Source organism: Cydia amplana, chromosome 19 (genome assembly GCF_948474715.1).
Source record: "Cydia amplana chromosome 19, ilCydAmpl1.1, whole genome shotgun sequence".
Lineage (NCBI taxonomy): Eukaryota > Metazoa > Arthropoda > Insecta > Lepidoptera > Tortricidae > Cydia > Cydia amplana.
Window position 1 is genome coordinate 11,705,866 of NC_086087.1, and position 21,783 is coordinate 11,727,648.

The 21,783-nt window shown below is 37.4% G+C and overlaps 1 protein-coding gene across 1 annotated transcript; it reads left to right on the forward strand.

The window, feature by feature from the left end:
* The first annotated feature begins 30 nt into the window (after positions 1 to 30).
* LOC134656979 (fatty acid synthase-like) lies at positions 31 to 21,635 on the forward strand. The gene is made up of 38 exons (XM_063512544.1): positions 31 to 65; positions 773 to 923; positions 1,409 to 1,601; positions 2,004 to 2,124; positions 2,201 to 2,404; positions 2,491 to 2,607; positions 2,692 to 2,870; positions 3,082 to 3,224; positions 3,323 to 3,526; positions 3,621 to 3,807; positions 4,006 to 4,168; positions 4,251 to 4,420; positions 4,492 to 4,643; positions 5,387 to 5,570; positions 5,675 to 5,823; positions 6,157 to 6,341; positions 6,425 to 6,544; positions 6,634 to 6,743; positions 6,993 to 7,183; positions 7,407 to 7,564; positions 7,936 to 8,193; positions 8,284 to 8,404; positions 9,436 to 9,579; positions 9,811 to 9,929; positions 11,723 to 11,873; positions 12,747 to 12,918; positions 13,018 to 13,130; positions 13,569 to 13,733; positions 14,078 to 14,253; positions 14,678 to 14,821; positions 14,903 to 15,121; positions 15,492 to 15,591; positions 15,978 to 16,107; positions 16,511 to 16,673; positions 17,227 to 17,374; positions 18,365 to 18,547; positions 20,352 to 20,454; positions 20,991 to 21,635. The coding sequence occupies exons 2-38, from the start codon at positions 777 to 779 to the stop codon at positions 21,581 to 21,583; spliced, it is 6,279 nt and encodes a 2,092-aa protein (XP_063368614.1). The 5' UTR covers positions 31 to 65; positions 773 to 776; the 3' UTR covers positions 21,584 to 21,635.
* Positions 21,636 to 21,783: the final 148 nt, after the last annotated feature.

Consider the following 21,783-nt stretch of genomic DNA (forward strand, 5'->3'; position numbering starts at 1 on the left):
AGTAAGGAACGTGTAAATCGTTTACTTAGAATCTTGTGTGAATAGGATACTGAAGTGAGAGGTATGTAATTTTAAGCTGAAAATTATTTTACAGTACATATGGGGCTACTTTTCCGCACTAGTGCGTAAAATTGCACTTTTCGTGCGTATGTCGAAACTTTAAAGTGCCATATGTACTGTAAAACGTTGTTCGATACACGTGCGAATAGGTAATTCGCAACTCGTGTCGATTTAAAACACTCCCTTCGGTCGTGTTTTAACTTTTAATTTATCGCCACTCGTTTCGAATTTCCTCTTTTTCGCACTTGTATCGAAAATAACTATTATTTTATTTTTACATTATTGCCGACTAATTTAACCTTTTCGACGCCGTGTCAAACACAAAAGCTGTCACGCTGACGCCACGTCACCGAAGTGTCAAAATTGAAATTGAACTTTATGCATATGCACGTAGGTCTATGTTGCTCTGTGGTCTGTGACCGATTAATCGGTCTTTGGCGTTGAACCTACGGTGCGGATATATCGGTCATTGGCGTCCAAAAGGTTAAGAAATTAGAAGACAACAAAACTTGCGACGGATGGCCATATCGTGCGGCGTTTCACGTTTTTCAGAGTGATTGAGGTACCATCAATTACTCTGAAAATATACTGCTGTTTCAAATTTTCGCCAGTGACTACGTCGCTCGCTCATACCTACTGCTGTGCTATATGTATATTATAGTAATAAATATATAAAGGTGAATTGCTTTTAAAACATTTACACAGATACGAGTAATATGGTGCCCTCTCCTCAAGAACGTAAGCCAGAAACTGCTATGGGAACAACAATGGATAACAAGGACAGGGTCGTAATATCTGGTATTTCTGGCCTCTATCCACAATCGCATCATATCAAAGACCTAGCAGATATACTTTATAAAAAGGTACCTAACTACATCCATTATTATTCAATGTTTCAACAGGCTTGAACAATGAAGTTATTAATTCGAATCGTGTATATTATAAGAATAAGAATAAGAATAAGAAACCATTTATTGCAACACAAAAAGCATACAGGTTACAAAACATAAGGATTGAAAAAATAAGAATAATTGTGCGGCAAAAGGAACGGGCTCAGCATACGCTGCGTCAGTCATTTCATTACAAATTGCCTGCGCAGCGCTGATTTTCAGTCCGTCCCCTTCACTGAACCACATTGACATTTATGCGGGTTATGAGTATGTGTTCTAAAATTTTCCAAATTTCAAACGTATACATATACCTACACATTAAATATCGCAGAAGTATTTTACAACAAATTCGTTTTGTTGTATCCAATAATTCCCAACATAAGAGTATTTTTAAAACTGAGGATTGGTTAGCAGTTAGGTATTGAACGTTTTACCTAAAAGCCATTTCCATTCCGTAGGAAAATCCTGTTACGGCAGGAGAGCCCCGATGGAAATTCGATCACCCTGAAGTGCCACCGTTTGTTGGGACTGTTCCTAAGATTGATTGTTTCGATGCTCAATTTTTTAAAGTCCATTATAGGCTCAGTACAAGTATGGATCCCATGGCACGGAAGATTCTTGAACAAGCTTATCAAGCTATTTACGATTCAGGTCAGAGGTTATTTAAATTCAATAATTTCATACTTGATACAAACTTTTATAGCTTTCCACAGGCAACTTATACTCATCGAAACAATTCTAACAAAAACAACCCCAACTACAATTAGGTTGCATTGTTTTATTACAAAGTTCCAATGGCCACCTGTTTCCATCATCAGATCAGCTCGATGGAACCATAATATTGCCTTGTCACCCGACTTACTTGCATTTATATGCAAATTTTCAGCTTCATTGAAAACCGGGAAGTGGGTCAAACTTTACTTGCAAGATTTGATTACAGAACACAGATAGACAGCGGAACAGGTGAAACGAAATACAAGCTTGTAAAAAGGTTACTAATAATAGTTGTGAGGTATTAAGTTTAACGGTAATAGTTTTCTTTTTTATTGACAGGAGTAAGTCCAGAGCATCTTTCTGGGAAAAAAATCGGCGTGTTCATCGGATCTTGTTTTTCGGAAACTGAAAAAACTTGTTTCTACGTCACTTCGTCAAGAACTGGTTTTGGTATAGCTGGGTAATTGGCTTGTGTAAACTCCGATGCCGATAACTTAATTTAAAAAGCTAGTTCTTAATAGTTTTTTTTTAAATAGGTGTAACAAATCCATGTTTGCCAATCGAGTGTCGTACTGGTTGAATGCAAAAGGACCATCCCAATCAATAGACGCCGCTTGCTGCAGTTCAACTGTAGCTCTAGAGCAGGCGTACTTGGCTATGACCCGAGGGGACTGTGAAGCAGCCATTGTTGGAGGATCCAATTTGTGCCTACACCCACAAAGCTCTATGCATTATGGAAGGTATATTCCTTTGAATTATTTTCATTTCAGTTTTCAATATTGCTTTCATTATTATTAGAAATTTTAATACTTGGCTTAAATTTCAGGATAATAAGCCTGTGCAAAGATGGAAAAACAAAATCGTATGATCAGAACGCGGATGGCTGCGCTAGATCTGAAGCTGTTAACGTACTATTTTTACAAAAAGCTAAAGATGCCTTAAGGTAAATTCACTAGGTGCTATATAATTATCTGAATAAGAAATTCAGAGAATTATATTCATTATTTATTCACAATATATATTTTAGAATATACGCAGATGTGGTACATGTTAAAAACAAATTTCTCGAGATGGTAGAAACTGATACAGGCCCTAAGTATGGCTTTTATCGAAACCCCGTCAGCATGTCAGGATTCCTAAAAGAATTCTATGAAGAAGCAAAAGTATTGCCCAATGAAGTTGAATACATTGAAGGTTTTGGATCAGGTAAGTAATCGTTTTCGTTCTTCTTCATGTGATACGTATTTAATAGACATAGCTTTGAAACTATGTATTTGTTAGGAAATCTCTGTTATTACCTAACCGATTTTCAATAAGTTTACTATAAACGTAGACCTCTATAAAATATAAAAAGTTTTATTTAGATTTAATTCAATAAGTAGTGATTGATACCATTTCATAACTTGAATACTTGCAGGTGATACAGAAGCTGATAAGGTAGAATTGGAGGCTTTAGATAAAGTCTTCTGTAGGAATAGATCTGAACCACTACTAGTTGGTAGCGTTATGTCTAACTTGGGTTACTGTGAAGCAGCTTCTGGCATAACTGCAATTACAAAGGTAAATACGCAAAAAATATTAGTCATCAGTTAATCACCAAGATTCGGCTTCGGGTTCTATTCGAATTTACCTACTTAATAATTATACATTTTAAATAGGTCCTACTGGGATATCATAAGGGTGAAATAGCTGGCAATCTTCACTGCACAACCCCTCGGAATGATGTAGAGGCAATACAAAATGGACGTATGCGGATCTTAAGTGACCACCAACACTTCAAACGCACTTATGTTGGCGTTAATGGGATGTCAGTGTCTGGTATTAATTCCCATGTTCTTTTACATGGTCATTTTAAGCCAAAGGTATATTTTTTCTGTTTTTGTTTGTTGTTGTTTTCTTTAAACGTTGAAGCTTTCAAGTTAAAGAATTATGTCTGTTTTAAAACCGTTGTTTCAGGATCCGGCTCGTTATCAATGTAGCTTTCCTCGTTTAGTTACAATTTCTGCAAGACAGGATGTAGCTGTAAGAAGCATAATCGATGATTTGAAATCCCGTCCAATTGACCCTGAAGAACTAGCATTGTTACATAATATTCATTCTTCTAGGATAAGCGGTCATGTGGGCAGAGGATTTGTTATTCTAGGTAATTTTGTTCTCCTTGTTAATCATTATCTTTGAGCTGTCGTTAAACTTGTCATGGCAGTGGGCTACTTAGACTACATCGGATTTTTTACTCCGACAGGTTTTTTATTTAAATTGTTTAGCTTGTTCTGTATTAAATTTCAATATTAATTTGCCACTTTCTATCTTCAATTACTGATGTTGACGAACCATTCTGCAGGTACAGATAAAGACAATAAAACGATGAGCCTGTGTGAAAAAGCTAGCTACTGTGATGCTAGCGACCGACCACTGTGGTTTGTTTACAGCGGAATGGGCTCACAGTGGACTAGGATGGGCAAGGCACTGATGCGCATACCGATATTTAGCGATGCCATAGAACGGTAAAAGTTGTGTATCATTTAAATACAACCTTGTAAATTTGGAACATTTTAATGTTTAAGTACTTTTAATGTTAATCCCCAGCTGCCGTAAAGTATTGGAACCAAAAGGCGTTGACATTATCCATATCATTACCTCACCCGACAAAACTATCTACGACAACATACTGAACTCATTTGTCGGAATAGCAGCCATCCAAATAGGCTTGACTGATATCCTGCATGAATTGGGATTGGTTCCAGATAAAATAATCGGTACGTATCATTGTTATTTCTCATGCACATACGTTTGTGAGCCAAAATGTAATTGTGTTGTCAAATTGCAGGTCACAGCGTGGGTGAACTAGGATGCGCGTATGCAGACGGTTGTTTAACGGCTGTTGAAATGATCTTGTCGGCGTACTCTCGAGGTCTGATTTCGGTGCAGACTCCATTCATTCGCGGTTCTATGGCAGCCGTTGGAATTGGGTTTGACAAAGTATGTATCCTTGCCCCTTATTTTCCACGAAGTTAACTAGTTCATACATAACTACGTTGTTTTTTAATTTGTGACGCTGACGTTCCATTTCTTTTGTTGGGTTTTCCGCAATTTAAAATAAAGTAGTAGAGTTACTACCAAGATGAACCATAATTATTACTAAAAGCGAATTTCTAGCTAACCGACACAAGATGACAATACAATACAATACAAATACTCTTTATTGCACACCTCATTACAGAAAACAATACGGATAATACAGGAAGAAGAGGTTAAACAACAGGCGGTCTTATCGCTAAAAAGCGATCTCTTCCAGACAACCTTTAGGTAGCGGAAATTAATAAATTCTCATTGATATGATATCAAATACTGACGTATTAACCTTAGATAGACCTTTATAATTACATAGATCTTAAACTTCATTACGTTTTCCTAAAAATCATATTCAAAATTGCCTTTATTTTTACAACTGACAACGTTATCACTACATAGTATAAAACAAAGTCGCTTCCCTGACTGTCTGTCTGTCTGTATGCTTAGATCTTTAAAACTACGCAACGGATTTTGATGCGTAGTGATGATTTTTTAATAGATAGAATGATTCAAGAGGAAGGTTTATGTATAATTTGTTAACCCGTGCGAAGCCGGGGCGGGTCGCTAGTCATATATAAAATAGCAACTTTGTTTGCAAAAGAAAGTGTTCAAGATCCTCAGCATGTAAACCTTGTGCTAATTATGAACAGGTCTCAAAGATGTGTCCACCGGAGATTGAGGTAGCCTGTCACAATGGGCCGGACTCCTGCACAATTTCGGGCCCGGCCGTGGCGATGAGCGAGTTTGTCGCTCAGTTGACTGCTAAGGGTATATTCGCTAAGGAAGTCCCTTGTTCCAACATTGCGTACCATTCCCGGTATATTGCTGAAGCAGGTATTTGTCCCAATATTTCGAGCCTGCCTCTATTAGTTTTGCTTTATGTTTGTGACTTTCAGTCGTCACAACCATAGTCAATCATCTCAAAAACATTATTGTAGGACCGGCCCTCCGTAAATATTTGACTGAAGTCATCAGCACTCCTAAACTCCGCAGCGCGCGCTGGGTTTCCACTTCAGTGCCTCAAGAAAGGTGGAACGAAGAAGCTGCGATGTATTCTTCGGCCGAATACCATACTAATAACCTTCTGGTAAATATTAATTTCAATAATCTTGATTTGTTTTAGTTATTTGGCGAATTTTTAGTTTCATTCAGTACCCGTCGGATGTATTCCTTAAGAAATTAGTAGATTGAATTTCATTTCAGTGTAATCAGGGATTAGATAAATCTTATTTTACATTCTATATTTTAATCATAAATGCCCAACTCTGGTGTATAGATACATGTATATATCATGACCGATGTGACGACATTTATAAGGCAAAGTTTGTAACAGGATCAAAAGTAAAACCGTAGGTTGTACTCCTGAAACTGACAAATATCCAAATCCAATTACTTTTTTATTGTTACACTTGACTTTCAGAATCCAGTGCTATTTGAAGAGACGTCACGACTGATACCGCAGAACGCAGTACTGGTAGAGGTGGCACCTCATGGGCTACTTCAAGCTATTCTCAAGCGGTCCCTGCCATCGTCTTGTGTTAATGTGCCGCTTACACGACGTGGTCACTCTGACAATGCACAAGTTCTCTTGGAAGCCATTGGCCAGTAAGAGAAAAAATAAAAATGTTTACGACAAGGTTTTTAAAACTTGTAACATTTTATTTGTTATTGCGTTCTTTATTTTCTAGGCTGTACATGGAAGGGTATTACCCAAATATTCGTGTGCTATATCCCAAGATTGACTTTCCTGTGTCTACCGGCACCCCACATTTATCGCATTTAGTAGAGTGGGCCCATAATGAAACATGGTAAGAATCTTTTAAAGTATATTATATTAATTTATTACTTAGGTTAGGTTAGCTTGTGGCTTATAAAACGTAACGTCACTTTTTTATAGGTTTTTGCCATTGTACGTCAGTGTCAGCAGAAAAGAAGCAGCCGCATGCAAGTTTGTTATTTCTCTCCATGACAGAGAAAATAACTATTTGCAAGGTCATGTCATACAAGGTACGAAGTAATTGTTACACTTAGCGAATAGAAAAAAAACGTTGCTTATGACTTCTAATCTAACAGAACCTATAACTAAATGCAGAGTCTGTACAAATGCATGTGTTTTATTTACTTTTGTTTTCGAGTTATCCAGAGCTTGTATTATTTAATACAACCATATTATAAGTATTTAAATACACTTAAATACAGAGCCTAATTTAATAAGTACTATGAGGCATTTTGCAATGCTAATTGGCTATTCTTAAGGTAAAACCGTGTATCCGTTCGCGGGCGCTCTGGTAGCGGTATGGGACACACTGGCGATGTCCATGGGCGTGGCTCGTAAGCAGTTATCAGTGCAGTTTCGAGACGTTCACTTGTTTGCCCAGCCGCTCATGCACGACTCACGGCAACTGCGCCTCAGCGTCACGTTGCACAGAGGGACAGGATTGTTCGAGGCAAGTATGTATAGGAACATTAGGAACTCCCTACTTGCTAATAAATTTCTGCCCCATAGACTCTGATGTCTGTTTAGAACTTACAATACTTTAAGTCTAGTTGACATTATCTAGGTTTAATACAAAGGGTGCGAATTATTGATGCTTCCAATCTAACCAAACAATTCGTCATAGATTGTTAAATCTAAATATCGGAGCATGTAAAATGTTGTTTTTTCCACAGGTGACTGACGATAGTTCAAAAGTTGCTACTGGCTATATTAACAGAGTATCTAGTAACGTTTCTAGAGGATTCAACATTGACGAGAAAACTAAAGAAGTTTTAGAGTTAACGACTGACGATATTTACAAGATATTGTACGAAAGACACTACAGATATGCGTGAGTTTTTTTAGTATTTGAGTGTGGTACTATTTTTAATTAGCTATCGCATAAGGATCAGCCCTAGTAGCACGGTAGCATTTTTATCGTTTATCACCATGCCTGTCACGTTCTAACAAGTATGTAAGTGCGAAAGTGACGGGCATTGTGATAGTCGATAAAAATGGATCCGTGCTGACCCCGCAGGTCCCACTGGTGCGTTGCGTTGCGTTGCATCGTGCCAAGTAAAACGACGCAGCGTTTACGCCGCGACCGCGACGTCACTTGCGAGTTGTGACGAAACAACACAACGTAATTTACGCAACGCAACGCAGCAGTGGGACCTGAAGGCAACTATTTCAGAACGAATTAGGGTGCGATTTTTTCTATAGGGGCGAGTTTCAAAGCATTTGCAGTACGAACTCTACATTTACCGAAGGATACCTATTCTGGGAAGACAACTGGGTCACCCTCATAGACGGCATGCTGCAACTCAATGTACTCAAGCAATCTCATGAAGGCATCTCTCAACCAGCCTACATAAGAAAGATTACCATTGACATTAAAAGACACATGAATAAGAAAAACATACAAATAAACGATTTAAACGTTATGAAAACGAATATTTGCGCAGTTCAAGACAGCACAAGGTAAAAATAAAAATCTTTTTTTTCTTCCTTACACAAAAATTATAAGTCGTCTAGGGACCTGCGCCAAATGTATGTTTTTGTTGGTTTTAGTTGCGAGGGCATATTGCTAGAAGGTATACGATTCCGTGAAATTGTGCCTGCTGATGAAAATAAACTGGCATTGAAATCATTGAACTTTGTGCCACGGTTTCAATCAGTGCGTGACTTAAAGGCAAGTTTAAAATAGGTACATTAATTACTTAGAATGGACTGTCAACGTGTCTAAACAGAAGATGATAAACTTAACGCAATTGGAAATATGTAATATTATTTAAAAAAAACTCGTTATGTTACAGGTACAAAATATTTTCCAAGTGCTTATACAGATTGTTAGCGAAAATATTGGCAAGGATATTATTAATGTTGTCGAAATTTACGATAAAAGAGGAGACGATTATGTATTTCAAGAAATAAATACTACTTTAAAAGATGTTCCCAGGATTGCTGTAAACTTAAGGCATATGCATAAGAGTGAAGTCTTGGACAATTTAGTAAAAGAAACTGATTTGGTTTTAGTCAGCAATTTATCCAGGGATGATAATGTAAGTGCCGGATATGCATGCATGACTCTTGAATAAACTACTTAAATTATACTCTCGTTTACACACGATTGCGCTTTTCTGTTTTAGTTATGTCAAATTTTGTACCGCCTATTTCACCGCAATGGTTTTGTTATCAATGCTGAAGATTTGGAAGAAACTTGTTGTATACGACCCTCGGCATTATACAATGTTGTTTCGGCTCACAGCTCTAAGAAAACTCGTCTGGAATTAGTAAAGTGGAGGCCAATAACATTGTCTTCAGGAACTAGTACTTTCACTGTCAGGACTACCTCGGATCTTAAACTGTTACAAACTGCGAGAACGAACCTACCATTGCGCCAGAGAATGATTGTGCTTACACCATATCCTATGATATCGGGACTAAAAGATTTGGTAAAACAGTGGAGGAGCGAACCAGAACGCAACCAAATATTCCTACTTACATTCAAAAATACATCCGAAAATCTACATATCGATACACTGCCGGAATTGGATTTGGCTTTTAATATAATTAATCATGTAAGTAAACGTAATTTAGAAGAAAATGACTAGTCGACATATCTTATTAGTTATACAAGATAGAACTACATTAAAATCATGAAATTATTAATGGTACTACTTATTTTTACCAAACTAATGATATGCCTTATATCAGGATGAGTGGGGAGGAGAGTATTACGAGCCACTTCAGCAAAAAGTAAGCAGCAATTGTGGTATAGCCTTGAACAGTGCAAAAATTGGCGACTTAGAATCTCTTCGCTGGATTGAAACGACTAGTTGCAAGGGTTCCGGCGTCCCAGTCAAGGTACTTATATCTCTTTAAAAATTATGCACAAATGCGTCTGCTCTGGGGCGTAGCCAAGATGACAATCGTACATCGACAAACTCCAAAAGAAAGGAAAAAATGTATAGGGGTTACAGATGCCACGAAAATTGACCTGACTATTTCTATACCACTATTTGACTGGCGTTTTCTATCAATGATTGTCATCTTGTCATAAGAATCTATGTAAATTCTAATTCCGCATTTATTTAGGTACATTTTGCCGGACTCAATATGAATGACGCCAAGCGAGCTTACGGTGAGATACCATTCGACGTAAACAATACGAGCGAGAGCTACTATGGAATGGATTTCAGTGGGACGATTGAAACGTAAATATATTAACTATACGTACATTTTAACATTCTCCAATAATTGTGGTTTTCCAATAGAGATGGAAACGTTCCTTATGCACACGGAGCATATTAAGGATCTTTGTCTGATGGAAAGTCACAATTTATACTACACATATAGCCCTGAAATGAAATGAAATGAAATGAAATGAAATGAAATGAAATCGTTTATTCACAATGAACATATGGTATTATAAGATCTTAAATTACAAGCATTGCGTCCCATGATATATTCAGTCTAGGTAGACGTGTGAAAACAGTTGTCAGTGATTAGGTAGATCACTCTGTCATTTAAAGTTCATTATATTAGGTATATTTACAAGATTAATTATAATTTAGCATCAACTAACAATATTTAAAACATGAAAATACTGAAATGAAAATTAAGTAGGTACAATCAAAAAATACAATAAATAGGATAAATTATAAAAGATCTTCAGATGTCAATTTACATTTTAAAACGTATGCAATAAAAATTCGTTTATACTGTAAAAACAATTGTCAATTAATATATTATACAATGTCTTTTTGAAATTTTTAATAGGCAATATCTTTATTTCAGCTGGTATTTTATTGAATATATTAATACACATACAATACGCGCTTTTTTTCCTAAGTTCTAACTTGCTAGTAGTTGGTAATGCTAACCTACAGCGTCTATGTGACCGTGTTGTTTCTTTGTCTACTATGAAGGTGAATAGTTCAATATTAAGTTTAACAAATATGCATATCTCGTAAATATAGAGGCAGGGGAAGGATAGTAGTTTATGCTTAATAAATAGTGGTTTACAAGATTCTAGTCTGTGGACTCCGCAAAGGGTACGGACGCATTTTTTTTGAGCCACAAAAGCGCGGTCGGCGTTAACAGAGTTGCCCCACATAATTACACCATATCGTAGAGTAGACATAACATATCCGTGATAAATTAATAAGGCACTTTTGAACGAAACAGTTCGCTTAATACGCCAAAGAGCAAATATGAACTTGTTCAGTTTGATACAGACCGTGTCTACGTGTTCTTTCCAACTACAATGTGTGTCGAGTTTCATACCAAGAAAGACAGTGCTACTTACTTCTTCGACTTGTTGTAAATTATGTTTAACTACAACTTGGTGAGTTCTAGATTTATAAGATTTAAATACCATAAATTTCGTTTTGTCTACATTAATTTGAAGGTTATTCAATTCTAACCACTCGATGACATCTCGTAGAGCTGTGTTTATCTCATTTTCAAAATTATTTATGTCTGTTCCTTTAATTACTAACGTTGTGTCGTCAGCAAATAATATACAATTATGTTTTGTCGAATCAGGTAAATCGTTAATATAAGCAAGAAACAAAAGGGGGCCTAAGATGCTGCCTTGCGGTACGCCATACTTATTTACTTTATAACACGATTGAAAGATAGAACGCTGATCATTAATGACTTTTGCTATTTCCGTGCATTGCTCTCGATTATTGAGGTAACTTTCAATCCAGGAGTAGGCTGGTCCGCGTATTCCGTATTTTTCTAGTTTTTGGAGGAGGCGTTTATGACAAACCGTGTCAAATGCTTTTGACATGTCGAGAAATAGTACGCCTGGGCACTGAAGGTCTTGGTAATTTTTTCCTTTGCATATGACATTGGTTTCGTTTCGTTTACATAAAACTGCATCGTGTAATAAGTGGCTGTCCAACCATTGCTATATTGTTGGCGCAGCTGGGACAGCAATATTTTTCTTGTCATTGGATATTTTCTTTAAAAAAGTGAAACATAAATAAATACTATGTAGCGGACAGCGTGTTATGGGCGTGGTGCGAGGGGGCGCAGTGAGTGACCGCGTGTTGGCGCATCCTGAGCTGATGTGGCCGGTGCCAGACCATTGGAGCCTGGAGGACGCAGCCACCGTGCCACTGCCTTACGCGCACGCGTTCTATTGCCTAGTAAGTTCAGTTAGACATAACGAAAGCCTTTTATCCACTCAACAAGTTACAGTAAGTAAAGCAACGTTTGATGCATGAAAAAATTATCAATATAAGGTACCTAAATACTATACTAGAGATTATGAAAACTGTTCGCCAACAAAGAACAACGTTTGCTAAGATATATTTTTTATTGAACAGAATTAATGAATAAAGTTAGAGTCAATCAAATCAGACCCATGATAACAATAAACTATTTTACAGTACATATGGGGCTACTTTTCCGCACTAGTGCGTAAAATAACACTTTTCGTGCGTATGTCGAAACTTTAAAGTGCCATATGTACTGTAAAACGTTGTTCGATACACGTGCGAATAGGTAATTCGCAACTCGTGTCCATTTAAAACACTCCCTTCGGTCGTGTTTTAATTTATCGCCACTCGTTTCGAATTTCCTCAACTCAATTTTATCAACAAATGTTCAAAAAAAGGGTCGTCGTATTTAACAACTTTCCAAGAACACATTTTTGTTATTTTTATTGTGTCATTTTTCTTTTTAGATAGGTGCAACAGATATTCGGTCGAATAGTAGGCAACATTCGGCCGAATACCGAATATTCGGCAAAGTGGCTGAATAGGCCGAATACCGAATAGTTGCCGAATATTCGTGGCATCTCTACTAAATACGCCCCACCACCGCTAGGCACAACCTCCTTTCATAGCTCTCATGCATGAATTTTATTGCAGATCTATATGAGTTTCCTCACGATGTTTTCTTTAATCGTAGTGGTAAATTCAAAAGGTAATCCATAATATATAAGTCCCGAAAAACGCATTGCTGTGAGCCAGAATCATCAGATGCGAGATCATTCAGCATACTGTTTTTATTTTCAGTTCATTAAAAGTAAGCTGAAACAAGGATCAAGTATCGTCGTCCATGGTGGCGCTGGTGCTTTGGGGCAAGCCATCATATCCATCGCATTACATATGAAATGCGAAGTCTTTGTCGCCGTCAGTGATATAAAAAAGAAACAGTATCTGCAGAAATTATATCCACAACTAAAAGGTACCCTATCTATAGATTCGGCTGTTTTAAGTAATTACTTGAAGAATGATGCTTTATCATTTGTGATACACAAGATACAGCTTTGATACCTAATTGCAGAGGATCATATTGGATGTTCGCGGGACAATAACTTTTCAGACTTAGTGCTTAGTCATACTAACGGAAGAGGATGCAGTGTCGTAATAACGTGTGGACAGGGTGAAATTAAAACGGTAATAATAGTTATTATTAGGCAAAGTTGTTGTTTAATCCCTCTTGTTAATATAGATTATTATAGATGCCCGCGTAAACGAAAGATCCAAAAATTTAACCACGAGCGTTTCTTGAGCGTTACGACGGTTCCAAGGCACGAGGGTTTTTTCACCAACATGAGGAAAATACTGGCTATAAAAAATTACGAAACAAATGAACGCTATTAAAATTTAATATTTATCATTCAAAATCATAACTTAAAAGTTGATTCTACCACCAACTCAAAATTTTGATCAAATGACTTTGCCGCTCTTGTGGATAAAATGCAACTTTTTTACCAGGTTTTAATGAATAAAAAAAGCATTGGTAAGGTGAAATTAATTCATCAAGATCAAGTATAAACAAGTTAATTATTAGTTATGTGTTATGTTACAATTAATTTAAAATTATGTTAAAAGGCTTTTCTGAAATGCTGCGCACCCGAAGGGTTTACTTTAGACACGAGCCCACTCAAAAGTCAGGAAAACTACATGTTTGGAATGAGCTACATGATGGGAGCACGATCGTATATGAGCATCGACTTCGCATCTATATTTGAATCTACAAATAAAGCCGAATGGAAGGTGGGTGTTAATGATAATAGGTTTTAATGATAAATATGTCGAAACACTCTAATCGCTGAAGGCACATAAAATTATACTTTGTTAACTTTTAACGGTTTTATGTGAATCTTGTCGTACCTTGCTTATTTAGTATTTCTTTCTTAACCGCTTGCTCAAAGATGATGATGACTTGATGAGCGAGAAAGTTAAAGAAATTTTGTAACAAGAGAGTTCTTACATATGATGGTACTTCATAAAATTACAGGTGAAAAAAATTAAACTCGATATCAAAATATTTGCTGCACACATATTACAAAATGAAAATGACTGAATTAGTAACACGTGACGTGCCAATTAATTTACAGAATCTACAAGTCATGGTAGCGAAAGGTATCCAAGATGGGTATGTACGCCCACTATCACGCGTGACCTTTATGCCAGAAGAGGCGACCCGTGCATTCCGTTTGCTAGCTGCTAGCCGTCATTGTGGAAGAATACTCCTACGCTTGCAGCCAGCACTTCCGCAACCGGAATGTCCCAGGTAGGGACAACACTAACTCCAAACTCCAAATATGTAGTAAAATCTTAAGTAACATAAAAATTATACTGTAGCGTCTGTAGCTATTCCGCTACAGATGCTACAGTATAATTTTTATAAGTTTTTTCTTTGACGGTAAATATGCCCTAGAATCCCTAGATAATGGGTTACAGAATAGATACTTTATCGTATAACGCCCTAAAAATTATTCATACTATTATATAGTTTGTAAAACCATTTCCGCCAGTAGAAAAAAGCGGCAAATTGAAAAAATGTAGTTTTGAATTTCGCGCCTTTTTCTACTGACAAAGTTGTTTGACCGGCTATAATTAAGAATTTAATGAAATTTGAAAATATGCAGAGAGCAGTCTTAATGGTAGGAAGATAAGTAGAGGTTGATTGTTTATTGTAGTTAATTTGTTTACAGACTCGTCTGCTCACCTGACCATTGTCAAATGTTGATAAGCGATGAAGAAGGACCAGCGATTCAGCTAGGCGACAGGCTGATTAAACGTGGTGCCAGAACTCTGCATTTTCACCTACCAACCCCTCTATCAAGCCACTTACTGAAGTAAAGATTGTATTTTTACTCGAGTAGATCCGTATATTCGTAACATAATGAAATACAAGAGTAAATCATCATCATTTACAGGACTTGGGAGACTTTAGGTGTCAATATACAAATATCAACAGAAGAACTTACAAGTAGTAAGGATATAAGTAATTTGTTGAATGAATGTTGGCGCATGGGCCCAGTAGAAGGCATATTTGTGCTGATAACTAAGACTCTCAACAAACAAAAACAGAAAATGTATGAAACTTTGGTAGATAATTTGGATCTAGCGGCTAGAAAAACGTGTCCAACAATGAAGTAAGTATTATGAAGTTATTCTACAACATAGTTGTGCTATGTAAATATTATACAGTACATAATAATTATAATTGTTAAGCAAGAATACGAAGTCCCTAGATAGTGCTTGGGCTATAGGCAATTTACGCCACTTTGTTTAGATTTACATATGGTTAAATGATGTATGCAGGTGTGAAAAAATACTCTCTCTCGCTACACAAATGAACAAAATATTATTATGATCATTGTTTGCTAGCTGCATAGTATTTTTGTTTGCTGCTAAGCTGAAAAATAGTTATTCGAACAGCTGCAGTTTTGACGAACTGCTGTAATTTAGTGCTTGGACTAAATTATTTTGTAATTATGTATCAGTCCCACTAAATAATTTCAGGTATTTTGCTGTCGTCGGCATCAACAACTTTGTGGGCCAACGTGTATGTCTTTCAAGAGCGAACCAACGGTTGCCGGCAATGATGCTTCGAATACCACAGGTTAGGTGCATCAGCAACTATCGTTTTAAACAAGGTGTGGTCTATGACAGCAGGGGTAAATATTATGTCGGCAGCCGATCGTACAAACCAAATAATGAAATTCCTAGTGCTCTCATCGATCTGCCGAAATATTTATAAGGCACATCGTGATATGCCCGGGTAAGACTTAGGCTTATCATGAAATAGCAGTGTTTCGTGGTATGCTGAGGAATTTTATGATCTGGCGAAATTAACCCCGACATATACAAATGATCCTTTGTACATGTCTTTCGAAAGCCTTCTAAGAATTTCAGTTATTTCTATCGTTATGGACCACACATTGTAATGCCTTTACAAATTTATTGCTAGTTTGATAATTCGATAAAATTGTTACTTTTACTCTACAGGAATTGACAGATACAAGGCCAATAACAAATGCCGTAGAACAGGGTCTATGTTCACAACAAAGTGCTATATTCGCACACACTCAAGTTACAACAAACAAAACTCTCCTAGACCAAATTGCTTCGATATCTGGTAAGTACTTAAAAACAGAAGGACTTTATGAATTTGAATTCACAATATTGAAATCTGATGATTGCATTTATAAGGAATATACTTATCTGATATCTCTATAAATAGGTATTAAGTACTTATAGAAAATTGCATAAATATTTAGTTTTTTTTCTACATAGTACTATTTGTAAAATTCGGATCGGATCGACGAAAGTCAGCATTAACCATTTTATTCGGTTTTAATCTATAACCGTTAACCGCGAAAATCGAAGTTCATCAATTGCGGGCATTTTTCTCTGTCACTCTAATTACGTCTTAATGAGAATGAAAGAGAAAGATCCCCGCAATTTGCGAAATTCGGTTTTCGCGGTAGGCCCCCTGTTTCTGTTACCCCCTCTTACCTTGTACAAATATCGGTTTACAGGTATTCCAATTTCAATAAACACAGTCGGTGGCGATGGCAGTGTTCCAACATTGCAAGATTTAGGGATTTCGTCAGACAAAGCACGAGCAGTGTCTATCTTTTTAAGAGACACTTATAATGTTTGCATCGATGACGACAAAATACCTTTTTCGACTGTAGAAAAGTAAGTCAAGGGTTATGTTAAAAATATAGGTTTAAATTTGAATTTATTTATATATAAAAATCTGTACCTACTCAAGTACAGATTTTTCAGGTTTGATTGATTTTTTAAAGATATTCGACTTTCTACTATAACACGAAAATTATAATAAATATTAATAAATTATCTAAAATCAACACAAACAATGAATATATAGTACCTACATCATCTATCATATCAGGCCACTATTTCACCAAGGTGACATTTGTCACCTGACAGGGACAATTCGCCGAACATTGCTGGTGCAACAAGATAATATTGACTCTAGGCACCATCGTTACTTTCGACCTGGAAATGGTCAGAAAATTGCGAATGTCAGATGTAAATTATCGTAAAATAGGGCCCTGCGGCGGTAGCACGGTCGCATTTTTATCGCTTGTCACCATGCCTGCCATCACGTTATAACAGTATGTAAGTGCGAAAGTGACGGGCATAGTGACAGGCGATAAAAATGGGATCATGCTGCGCCCGCTGGTCGTAAAATATATTATGGCTTTAAGAATATAACATTCGGCAGATTAAGAGACATCGAGGAAATGTCAAAGGAATGCGAATATCCACCCAAAGAAGGTCTCGATGCTCTATTCACATATGTCGACCCAGATGAACTACTGGCCACTGTTGAGTTTATGTCACCTCCCACGCATTCACACTGCAATCAATTGGTAAGTTATACTCGTACCTATAGTTCGTTTTTTAGCATTAGAAAAAAGGTAAACAATCTTGATGTGTCTTTTAATTGAAAAACATGTTTTAAAAATAAGTCACGGCAAATATGTAACAATTATGAATCTAATACGATCATTTAGGTATATTCTTCTGCTTTCATAAGTATAAGTTTTAAAAAGCGTTTTTCAATTAAAAGACATGTAAGATCGCTTACCTTCTTTCTAATGCTAAAAAAACAAACTATAGATTAAAACCTGCTAAAGTCTTGGAACTACGAGGAATCAGAAGAAATTCTGAATCCTTCCCAAGTGATTCCTAACTCCACGTACTCATAGGATTACTTCTTCATTCCTCTTCGAGTTCAGTTTCAGTTTTTCATAAATCGAAGACACTTTAATCTAAACTAACTTTTACATTCATTACCTTCTTAGATTTCATTCACACACTTTTCACTCCCTCCTCACAACAAGCTTACACACATACAAGTTCACACACCTCTTTCTTTCCTAATTCCTATTCTTATGTTTAAGATAATTATATGTTTGATTAATGGTAACTCGTGATGACCCTGGCCCCCGCGATGGCCGCGATACAGGCCACATGCCTAGTGCGGGGTTCACAGTTCACAGTAACGTTCCTGTTAAACTTTTATTGTCAATAAAAATATTGTTATTGTTATTGTTAAATTATATTTGCAGTTTAACTCACTTAATTCATAATTATAATTCATTCGCTCCATCGCTTCTGTCATCGGTACATTGAAAATGCGCTCCGACGCGGCACCGTAGCTCATTTAGACGGCGCGCGAACTCGAATCGTATACGATTTTAGTTACATTGCGGATCATTGAGGTTATATCAATTCAGCCGACCGATCAAATAACGCAATGTAATGAAACTCGCATGCGAGTTCTCGCACCGTCTAATTGAGCCCTAGTTATCAGGCGACCCCAATACAAAATTAAAATTGCCTTTTTTAACTCTCAGAGAGGCGACGAGCTGGATAACCAAGCAACCCTGCCATTCTTGTGCGTGATTCCTGGACTGGAGGGGCAGCATCATCGCTACCGGCTGATGTGCGAGCGACTTAAGTTGCAGGCCTTCGTGCTACAGCCAGGTCTCGATAGACCTGGGGAATCTAACGAAGAATTGACAGCGAGATATGTGAAGGTACCCATACAATAATACGTTAGTTATATTCAAGTGGAAACCTAAACAAAGTACAAAAGTATAATTGACAAAATGTAATATTAGAGAATATTACGCGAAAGTCTGCGTAGGGGGCGCCACTCCCACAATATGTCACAATCTAAGGGTCTACCGCAAACGAGAGTCGAAATTTAGAAGTAGTTTTTTAAAATCAGTATGTGACAACACCACAGAAAATGGATTAAATAGTCTTGATACTTGACAAATTTCTACCATATTTACCGTCTATGAAATAATTAAGCTCTGCATTATGGTAAAATTAATTTAATTCCAACAATAGATGTCACTATTAATATGTATACATACACTTATATTGATAAATAATATTAGGAGAATGTGACATTTGGCTTCATCAAAATTATTGAGCTTTTGTAATATCCGCGACGGCTTAGTGGTAAATAGGTACAGAGGGTCTACCGCGAACATTGAAGTTCGCAAATTGTGGGCATATTTCTCTTTTACTCCCATTAAGGCGTAATTAGATTGACAGAGAAATTGCCCGCAATTTGCGAACTTAGGTTTTCGGAAAAACTAAATAAACCATTAAAACAACCATAACCATAATATATTCAAAATACATTTTAGCTTTAACTAGTAGGTACCTACCCATGCCGTGAGCCATGTGGAGGTTGTGGTTTCGAGCTCGAAACCCGGCTAGTACCAATGAGTTTCTCAAAATGTTAGAGGAAGTTCATGAGGTAAGTATGCCTATACCTATTAGGTGTATTAAAGGACTATGCGTCAAAATTGCCCCAAAACCAACAGAGTTGAGAGTTAGGTCATTAGATAGGTATTTTTCTGTAGTTCATTTCGTTCTATGGGCACCAAGCGGAATTCCATTGCAGAACTGAGAATTTGGTATTTTAGTCAAAATTACGTCACCCTTATTACCTAGGCAATAGAGTCCACCGCCGGGCGAGCGCGGCAAATCATTCGGTGTGCTCGCCCGGCGGTGCGCGAACATCTACCCTGCAGCAATTAATTTACTTACTTGGACTTTATTGCCTAGGTAATAAGGGTGACGTCATTTTGGCTAAAATACTAATATCTCAGTTCTGCAATGGAATTCCGATTGGTGCCCATAGAAAAAAATGAAGTACATAGAAATACCTATCTATTACCTTACTCTCATTTCTGTTGGGTCATTTCTGGCGTTGGGTCCAGGCTCCATACAAAGTTGCCCATGGTCCTTTGCTGTGAAACCTTAGTCTAAACTCTAAACCAATATTATATCTACATACGGATCAAGTATTAAGATTCTCATTCCACTTACCCGTCATCAACTCCAAATTTTGTAAACATTGTCGTTTTTGAGCTTGAATCGCCTCGTGCTGATTTTTTACTAGTGTAAAATTATTCGCCATGCGGAAAAGTAACTCCCGCACGCCGGTTTTTTAAGGTTTCACCATGTTTTTTCCGTTCATCACAAAACACAACGAATATTTAAACGATTTTGACAAACACATACCATAGTGAATGACGTTTACTGACTGCTAAAAAACATTGCCATATATAGTTTTTTAATTCGCTGTCAAATTATTGCGCTGCAGACTTTCTTTGGTCTTACTCTAGCTGAGTTTCGATTTCGCGTTTCCCGGTAGGCCCTTTGTAAACAAACCGCCTTGATGTATCAATGTCATATTTGATTGTCTGTGAAAACTTGTCAAAAAACAGTTTAAGTCGTTTGTATAAGTTACTCGTACACAAGTCGTGTTAGCCAGTCAGAAGAGAGAGACACCATATATTTCTATTTACTATTTTTCAGATTATGTTGAAAAAGATGAACAAAAACAAGAGATTCTACCTCCTAGGCTACGAAATGGGAGTACTAACGGCACTAGAGATGGCAGCTATACTGGAAGATCAAGGTAAACAAAAAGACAGGTATTACACAATTTACACATAAGATACAAATGAAATGAAGTAAAATCTTGAAACCCGGAATAATTAGATAAATAGAATACCTACTTACTCTTTATTGGCACACCTCAGTAAAAAGATACAAAAGAGAAGAACAACTGATTAAATGTAGAGGCAGACATCAGGTGGTTTTATCGCTAAAGAGCGAGCGAGCGAGTTCTCTTCCAGACAACCGTTATGCAGTAGTATTGCTGTGATGATAAATAATATGCAGATATGGATGCGTTCCTTATAAAACATATTTATCAGGTCAAAGAAGACCAGGTGAGTAAGATTTACAAGAATAGAGCAATGGTCCTTACCAGATCTGGTAGGCAAACGGAGCTTGAGATCCGCGCGTTTGGGTACTTTAATCTCAAGATAGGTAATGATAATATTGCTTTCCAACCCAGAATAACTAAGCCTTATTGTTGCAATAATAACTGCGCTGCTACTGTATCCGTTTAACCTTATTTAAAAGTATGTCTTATTATTTTGATTGTAGGTATGACGGGTACGGTATTTTGCCTGGGCGGTGGTCCGGAGGACTTCTTGGCCGCGTTAGAGGAGCAGATCGATGCAACGTGTGCTGGCGAGGGCTCAGAGCAAGTGCTACAGGATGCAGTGGCACGGCATATGTGCGCGCTAATGGGTAGCGCCTCTACGCAACTGGAGACCGAGCTACGCAATGCTAGCACTTGGCGAGAGAAGGTGGATGTAAGCGTCAGCGTCCTGCGCGGACGCGTTACGTATTCAGCTCAATATGCGCGAGCGCTGATCGAGGCTGCGTACGCGCGCGTGACGCTTGCGCGTAACGCTAAAGCGCGCGTACAAGCGACGCCACGCGCGCTCCAATCCCGCGTAGTCTTGCTACGCTCGCCAACTGCAGCCTCCGCCTCCCCGCATCCACTACAGCGTTACACGCATCTCCCGCTCGCGATACACGACTTGCGCGCACCGCTTGCCCACGCCACTGATGATTTACGCGTAGCGGCCATCGTCAACCAATATCTAGACGACGAGGTTCTCCAGGAGTTTGAAAATAAAAATCTTTGTGAAACATATCTACTGAATGCCGATGTCTTCATGACTGCCTAAATGTGTATGTAGGCGTAGGCTAAAATACACAAAGTTACAATGTGTTTTGGTTGTGGATAAGGTATTAAATGTGAGAAGTTCGAAATAAATATGTGTTGTTTTTTTTAACAATAATAGGTGTAAGCAAAAAAATATAAAGAAAAGAACCGAGATAATGAGTGATGGACCACACACTTATGTAGGGTTCCGTACCTTCAGAC

Bases quoted from the DNA above. Each gene is read 5' to 3' on its own strand.
- LOC134656979 (XM_063512544.1), top strand. From the start codon at position 777: ATGGTGCCCTCTCCTCAAGAACGTAAGCCAGAAACTGCTATGGGAACA. The intron at 3,225-3,322 runs GTAAATACGCAA...CATTTTAAATAG, and splicing joins GCATAACTGCAATTACAAAG to GTCCTACTGGGATATCATAA. The intron at 9,930-11,722 runs GTAAATATATTA...AATACTATGTAG, and splicing joins TTCAGTGGGACGATTGAAAC to CGGACAGCGTGTTATGGGCG.